At 39.4% G+C, this 8,579-nt stretch overlaps 1 protein-coding gene across 2 annotated transcripts in view; it reads left to right on the top strand.

The window, feature by feature from the left end:
* Positions 1 to 8,579, top strand: part of DCUN1D1 (defective in cullin neddylation 1 domain containing 1) — a 40,223-nt gene that overhangs the window by 15,725 nt on the left and 15,919 nt on the right. For both annotated transcript variants that reach the window (XM_019503358.1, XM_019503359.1), the window contains exons 2-5: positions 2,299 to 2,515; positions 3,864 to 4,032; positions 4,608 to 4,738; positions 7,897 to 7,979. In XM_019503358.1, coding sequence (XP_019358903.1) covers positions 2,299 to 2,515; positions 3,864 to 4,032; positions 4,608 to 4,738; positions 7,897 to 7,979 — 600 coding nt within the window. The remainder of the gene's footprint in view (positions 1 to 2,298; positions 2,516 to 3,863; positions 4,033 to 4,607; positions 4,739 to 7,896; positions 7,980 to 8,579) is intronic.

The following is an 8,579-nucleotide window of genomic DNA, read 5'->3' as shown; positions in this document are numbered from 1 at the left end:
GTGGGGACTTAATAGCAGCCTTCAACTACCTGAAGGGGGGTTTGAAAGAAGATGAATCTAGATTGTTCTCCGTGGTGGCAGATGACAGAACGAGGAGCAATGGACTCAAGTTTTACAGCAAGGGAAGTTTAGGTTAGATATTAGGAAAAACTTTCTCACTGGGAGGGTGGTAAAACACTGGAATGGGTTACCCGGAGAGGTGATGGATTCTCCATCCTTGGAGGTGTTTAGGCCCCGGGTAGACAAAGCCTTGGCTGGGATGGTCTAGTTGGGGCTGGTCCTGCTTTGAGCAGGGGGTTGGACTAGATTGACTCCTGACATCCCCTCCAACCCTAATTTTCTGTGACACTCTGATATTTACCTCTAAAAACAGTCCTCCTGCATTGGGCTTTAGGTTTCTACATCTTCAGTATTTGAGTGGTTTGTGTGTTGTGGAAGATGGTCATCACTTTGCAGTATTGTACCTTTGATACTCCCAGTACCTATGCAGTACCTCTTCAGATGGACTGTTCTCAGTTTGGAACTGGAAACTTGCTAACGGCTGTTGTGGGTACATTGGTAGTAGTGTTCACATGATCTGCGTAATGGGTTTTTGAGCAGTACAGAATTGGGTTTTGCTTTTTGAGCCAGATTTGTGTAGAATCTGAAATGCTGGTTGTACTTCCTACTTACATTGTAATTAGATACTATACATAACATGGAGCAGAGTCGCTGTTCTCCTCCTTCTAAAACGTTCTTTATGTAAAGATAATTCGCATCCATTTGATATCTTTGTTTTTTTTCAATTGCGGAAGGAGCTGGTTCTGCACCCCTGCAGATTTTGCAGGGGTAGGGGTTAGTATGAAAGACAAAAATTTAAGCTTGGAACTAAAAAGTCTTTAAACTTTACAGATAAGGTATTTATTTCCTAACTTAAAACAACACTTCATTTACTAGATTGAAATGTATTAATTGGAAAGCTTTCTTGGAAAATGTTGGGGCTAGCTTTTGAACTGGGTGTATACAGGTTCAGCGAATTAGCCAAAGGGGTGACGTAGCGGGCAATTATGCCATGACCTCCCTGTGTGCCACTGATTCCCTTCCTCTGCCTGATCTGCTGCTCTGCCTTTTGCTTCCTGCACTGTGTGTCTCTTGCTCCCTCCATAATCTGCCACATGCCACACAGAGACTGTGCGCGCCACTTGTGGCATCTGTACCTTAGGTTGCTCTCCCTCTCCTCCCCTCCAGTGTAGTGTATGTGAAGCACAATTATCAAATTTGAAATTTTATTTGAGCACTTTATGCCTTTTCCACCACTTACCTGCTCAATGGAATCATGCTTAGCATGGTAAATTGCAGGATTCTCATTACATTGATTAAACTAGGAATGTAAATGGAGATGCATCTGTTGGCTTAAGCCTGGCACCCAGAGCTCTTTAGTTTCAGCCATGACCCTTGCTGTTTTGCTGTGTGGCTTTAGGCAAGTTGCCTCAACTTGTTCTGCGTCAGTTTATACATCTGTAAGATGGAGACAGTGGCCATTGTGCAGGAATCCTGTGGTATGTATTGTGAAGCACTTTGAGGAATGCAATAAGAATGATAAAAATGTTTCATTATTTAAAAACAGTGAAAGCTAAAAATTAAAAGTGGCATCATCTGACCTTAAGTTTGGTGGAACAGATCTCCAAATTACAGCAGACTTAAACTTAATGCATTTCAGCTGCTATTCTTTGGCAGGCATGACATGTTTAATTCTTCTTCTTATAATCAGAGAAATCAATCGTCTAGGTAAAATAGGAACCATCTGTGCACCTGCTGTGTTATTACTGTTGCTTATTACTTATTTGGCTGGTGTCAGTTTTTGATTGGTGTCTGGATGGTTTGGCCAGAAGATTTGTGTGGTGACTTAGCTGATCATTTTGTTACTACACAGGAGACCTAGGATTGGGGTAATTTTGTCTTGTGTTGTGCAGAACTTTTCCATCTCCATGGAAGTCTGTCTTATATACAGTATTGCTTATCTGCATACCTAAAAAAGAATAAATTGGTTTTGCCTGTTACACTGTCCCTTGTAACATGCCTAATGAAGTGTGTGTGAATATGAAAGGTAAAAAAAAAAGTTCTCTTTTTTTTTTTTCAGCTGATGTTAAAAAATCAGCATTTTTTAAAGAGAAAGAAAAGAATGTTACTTTACATGTTTGCTCCCAGAGAACTTGTACTAGAAGTATGAGACACTGATGTGCTCTCATCCCCATTTTGTCCCCCCACTCTCCAGTTAACCATTTTTAGTTTCAGTGTTATCTGTTTTAACTTTGCTAGAACAAGTTGAAATCGTCACAAAAGGATAAAGTACGCCAGTTTATGATCTTTACACAATCTAGTGAAAAGACTGCAGTGAGTTGTCTATCCCAAAATGACTGGAAGTTGGATGTTGCAACAGACAACTTTTTCCAAAATCCTGAACTTTATATACGAGAGAGCGTTAAAGGATCGCTGGACCGAAAAAAACTAGAACAGCTATATAACCGATACAAAGGTGAGTACGGGGAGTTCTAACAATTATGCATTTTGGATTTATTTGCAGCTGCAAACTGTAGACCCTATGCGTGTGTCCATTGAGCTACTCTAAAAATGTTGACTAATTTGCTCTCTCTACCTTTCTATGTAGCAATGCAAACCCAGTCTGAAAAGGGAGAAGGGACATTGATAAGACCCTTATTCTGCAAATCTTAACACGCCTGCTTAACTTTATGCACAGTGGACTTTGATGAAGCTACTCGTTATGAGCAAGTTTTTGCAAGATCGGGGCCTAAATTTGAGCTTTCATGCAGTATGATTGCGCCCTTAATGGCTGTGCTACTTTTAGATAATTGATTCTTCTGTGGGGGACTTAGAAGGACCTAATCCTTGACAAATGAAAACTGCATTATAGATTAGTCAATAGAAATGGAGCGTGGATGAGGAGACATCTCAAAAATAACCCCACAGTTCTTATTAAATGAATACTGGTAGGGTATGAAAGACGAGGTCATGCCTGTTTTGGCACACCACAAAATATCATCCATTTTAATATGTACTTTAGTAATGTACTAATAGGAAGTATTTTTATTAGAATCTATTAAAAATTCATATATGCAAAGCGATTACAGTTGCTGTTCTTTCTCTTTCTACCACATCTGTTCTTCATGTGTATATGCCCTGTAATACACAAGCATTCTCCTGAAGTCTTTGATTGGTTGCTTTAGTAAAGCTTTTTTTAGTAAAGATTTTATTTCCAGGCTAGCTATTAACTACTTTGTGAAGAGTGTGGGGAGTAGTTGAGTGACTAGAGATTGGTAATAAGGCAGTACCACCTCTGGCTTCTAGGTTACCCTGACCAGTCTGGCACAATTTGGCCAGAAATTATACAAAAATGACATTAGTGTACTAGTTTCGGAGAAGCCAATTTAGTGGTTTCAGTGCAGGTTATAGTGGACACCTGTCAACCTTTCAGGAATCTGTCGTCTGTAATGACATCCATGCTGGCAGGCTAGGCAGAGAAATTGAGAACAAAATGTGGAGAGGGAGTGAACTATAGTTAGTCAGAATTCACTGCATACAGACTTTGCACTGCAGTTGCCTGTACTGGATGTGTTCGTTGCGCATTTGAAGGGTTTCATTGTAAATGACTTTTTTATTCCAGTAACTTTCCCAAGTATTAAAATTCAAACTAAACAGAAATGTGTATTTTAAAAGTGGCTAAATGCCTGCTTTTAAAATGGCTTATCTCGTGAGTAATTTTTGAAGTTTGTGTGCTCATGAAAAGTGCATATATTCCAGTTTGAAGGAATTGGCTACCTGGTTGATTTTTTTCATTTACTAATCATTATTTTTGTATCTCAAAGATCCTCAAGATGAAAATAAAATTGGTATAGATGGAATACAGCAATTTTGTGATGACCTAGCACTTGACCCTGCCAGCATTACTGTACTAATCATCGCATGGAAATTCAGAGCTGCAACACAGTGTGAGTTCTCAAAGCAGGAATTCATGGATGGCATGACTGATTTAGGGTAAGTATGCAACAGGTATGACACTACCAGTGTAACTCACTGTCAAAAGTTGGGACTGAAACGGAGAAAAAATTGTTTCTGGAAATCCAGAACAGAATGGTGTCTTTTCAGAGCTAGTCTAGTCTTCTGTGTATGTAGAAATATATCTGCTATCAACTTTGTACAAGCTAGAAAAGAGCTCTGACCTAGGTTCAGATGCTGCTTGCTTTAGCTGTATGAGTTGCCCCACTGGGTACGGTAAAGCAAGATTTGGCCCAGTGTCTATACTTGCAGCCCAGTTTTTTCTTGATCTGTATCAGAAAACCAGACTTGTTTATCTTGGGTCATTCTGACAAATGATCTTGAATTACTGTAGACTACGTAAATCTGGCTTTCAACCAGAGCATGTGTGTCAGTGTGATGAATTACCTGTAAAAAGTTGCACTGGCTATACAAATACAGACTAGTTACTGGTTTGTTGAGCAGTTTCACGTAATTCAACTATAAGATTTTTGGGTCCTAGTCAGTGGTTTTAGAAATAAACTTGGTATGTTATGACAAAATGAGTAATACACAGTCTTGCTTTTAAAATACAGATGTGACAGCATAGAAAAACTAAAGGCCCAGATTCCTAAAATGGAACAAGAATTAAAGGAGCCAGGAAGATTTAAGGATTTTTATCAGTTTACTTTCAACTTTGCAAAGAATCCGGGACAAAAAGGTTTAGGTGGGTATTCTTGATTGTTTAGTGTTTGGGATGCCGATGCGGGAAAATATCTTGCTACAGTAAGTGAAACAATTTATTATGACCCTGTTAGTGTGAAAAATAACTAGCCATAGAGAAATTTTTGCTGTGGTGAAAGGTAGATGTCAAAAATGAGTTTAATATTAGTGTCAGTTTTCAAATCCATAGGCATATTTCATGCATTGTTATGAACTGACCACTTTAGTTTTCCATATTCTTCCTTGTGGTGTACATGCATAATTCCCCTTAAAGTGAATAAATGAACTTTTAGTGAAAGTATAATTTTAAAATACTTCAGGATATGCAACAACTTGTGGATTTAATAGAACAACAATTATAAGTTTCAACTGTAAAAGTAGGCTCAGAATGCAAAAAAATACATGTAAATCTCTTTGCAAAATAGAATTCAGGTATCACAAAAAAACCCATGCGGTGGTCAAGAGTAGGTTCCTTTTTCATTGCATTTATAGTCATGATCTTAAGCAAAATTTAAGTGTTGTGGTTCTGTAGCTTTTTTTCTCTTTGGAAATTGCAGAGTGTAAATGTTAATTGTTCTATACGCTGTCTGCAGCTGGCATACAGACTACTTTTTAGCTCAATACCATTTTTTTAAAGGAAGGGCAAAGGCTGTATTCCTTAGTAGGAACACTGCCAGTCTTCTCCTGTTTTTGTTTGGGTTTAATTTTAAGATGTGTTGCTGGTGATGTTTTTTTTTCCCTTCCTTAACTCAAAGCTAGGGAACTGCTTAATCATTTATTTAAAATGTATGTATCTGCACCCAAGCACAGATCTCACTGCATAAATGGGTGGATCTCAACCTTTTTAGAATCAAGGCACCTCCTGTTAGACTCGAGGCACCACCTCATAATATACCAGCTCTTTGCTTTCACTTGTTCCTTGACTATGGATTAATAATGAAATAATTCTTCTGCTGCAAATAACTTGGACCACAACAAGTTGCAACATTTTTCAAGGCACAAATTCTTACTTGAAATCTCTGAGTCTGCCTAGTAAGTTGTGGACTTGTTCACGCACCTGACCGTGCTAGTATGGCACCCTTGAAAGGATATTGTGGCACCCTGGTTGAGGAGCACTGGCATAGATAAAGTGTTGATCTTTTTTGGAGTCATTTGTAGAATTGAGGCTTAAGTATGGGAAACAAAGCCAAACCTATGAATGGTTGAATAAAATAGATTTTGAAACAGTTGCCTGTTCTGTAGCAGGTTATGGTTGAAGGCCTGCTCTCCAACAGCATCCAGGCCTTAAATGACATGCTCAAAATGCTCAGGTATTTCCCTTCAAAAGGTAAATGCAGTTATAAAGAAATTATTGAAAGGTGCTTAAAACGAATAAGACTTATGAAGTTCTGAGAGAGCCAGTTTAAGCAGGTGTTTATCATAAATCCCACAGAATGGGGAAAAATGAACAACTTGTCTGTTTCCAGCAGGCATATACTGCGTATGGTAGTTGTGTTATGCAATCCAGTCTGAGGAAGTTTTATTAAAACCCTTCTATAATACCCTCACATTCAGTTTATACCAGAAGTATATAATATAATCAGTCCAGATGAGTCTCATTAAGACCTTTTATATTAAACTCTCACTAATTTCTTTAACAGCGCGTGTGCACATGCACATGCACGCACCAGTAGGAGTTTAGTGTAAAGATCTTAATGAGACTCATTTGGACTGATTTCCATTACTTGTTTGTGATTTCACAATTCTTGAGTTCTGTAGTCTTTTTTAGGTTTGACTTATCAGTGGGGATCTACCTAAATTGTGCCGGAAGTGCTGATTGGGGCAAGCAGTGGGGCTGCCAGGGCCACTCTGCCAGTTGGTGGTTGGAGGGAGTTGAATGGCAAAAAGAGAAAGATTAAAGGAGCCACTTCACAGCATACTTCTGGAGCGATTTAGGTAGATCCCTATTTATGAGAGTTTAGAACTCTTTGCTGCTTTCTTGTTTACAACTGGAACTAATGGTACTGCTTATTATCAGGATTGCCAAACACATGCCATCTTAAGAGCCTGTTTTTAAGTTACAAGCAACTTTACCATACTTCATCAAGGTGCAGTTTTTGTGGTGGATGACTACCCTAGGCTTATGTATATAGACATATCTGTTTTTAAATCTTGAGCAGAAATAGGTCAGCTGTTTTGAGAGCGTGGTTAGAGAACAAAGGCCATTTGCCCATGTTTAAAACAATCAAGAGAACTCTTACAAGGAAAGATACAGTAGCCTTGCACTTTGGAGCAGGGACTCAACATTTGGCAGGTTTTGGGTCTTCACAACTGGGATGTACCTTGTGCCCTGCTTGTTAGAGTCTATGCAGGTTACAAGCCTTTGAAAGGTTGTGGTTCACACATGCATATCAGACATCCTAGTAGCTAAGCTAATCTGATGCCACCTCTGTGCTCCAATCCAAAATTGAGCAGGACTGATCTTTAAAATCAGGGGTGGCCACAAACTGCAACATAAGCTCTGCAAGTGGCATGGGCAGCCTCAGCGCCTACTCATATTCTGTTAAAGGAGCACTGTCAAGTGTCTTATGCAGTCTTTGCAGTAAAGGGGGAAAAAAAAAGGAAGGGTGTTGCAACTGTATAGGTCCTACTCCCTCCCTCTCTCCCCCTCCTCCCAAATTTGTCCAACAGTTATATAATCATTTTATTATTGAAAGTCTTTTTATTACTTTTTAAAAGATGCAAATGATTAGAGGAGCCTATTCCTTATGAAGTTGCTAGGATCTGTTCATACAAAGCACTTTCAGAAATGAGCCCAAATTGCTAAATCAGAGTAAGAGAAAAGTTAAAGGTCTGGAAGGCTCAGATCAAGTGTTTATTCTGGACAAAACATACAAATTTGAACTACTGAAATTCTTCTTCTGATCTAGTTTGCTCCAGAGGTCCTATCAACATCTAAAAGCAATTGCTTAGTGAAACAAAACCCATTACGGTTTCCTCAGTGTTCACTAGTGTTCACTGTTTTTTAACAAAGATTTAGAAAGAAGAGTGTACTAGCATTGGGTGAATTGTTTTTTTTCTCCTTCATTAGTTTTTAAAGTCTGTTCCGACTTAGCACAAATACCTGTAGAGAAGAGTACCTTTCAAATATATCTCTAAGAGTAATATATTTTAATATTACAGATTTAGAAATGGCCATTGCCTACTGGAATTTAGTACTTAATGGAAGATTTAAATTTCTAGACTTGTGGAACAATTTTTTGTTGGTAAGTTCAAACCTTTCACATAAGTGGGCTTCAGTATTTTTCTTTTTTTTTTTTTTTTCAATTAGCAAGATTTAATCCATGTAGTTGAAGTTAGGGGTGCACTGATAGAGATTTTTTGGGCTGATACTGATAGCTGATTTTTAAGGAGGCATATCAGCCAATACTGATCCGATTTCTGATACGCAGCCTGGCAGCTTGAAGAGCAGTGTCCGGTTGGTAAGTCTATTGTGGTGGAAGGGAAAGGGCATGGGGGAGGGGGGCAGATTGAGGCCTCTGCAGTGAGACAGGGAGTGGGGCAAGGGCTGGGGCAGGTGCAGCCCAGCAGCAGTGGTGTGGGGCATGGGGGAGAGCCATGGCTTGTCCAGGGGGTGCAGGGAACGGGGAGGCTACCACCACTGCGCACCCCAGGAGAACATGGGGGGGGGTGGCATGTGCCCCCCAGATCTGTGCGTGGGGTGGGGCAGCTGGGGCTGGGCTGTGTGTGAACTGGTGAATATATATGCCATCGTGTGCATGATATATGAATTAGTGATCCGTGTATGTGTACTGAGTGTTTGGGTATTGACAACTGATTGTTGTCTAATTTTTGGTGTGTATAGT

Source organism: Gavialis gangeticus, unplaced genomic scaffold (genome assembly GCF_001723915.1).
Source record: "Gavialis gangeticus isolate Ggan-Ray unplaced genomic scaffold, GavGan_comp1, whole genome shotgun sequence".
NCBI classification, from domain to species: Eukaryota; Metazoa; Chordata; order Crocodylia; family Gavialidae; genus Gavialis; species Gavialis gangeticus.
Note: the sequence above shows the minus strand (reverse complement) of the source record. Positions and strands in the feature narration are given on the sequence as shown.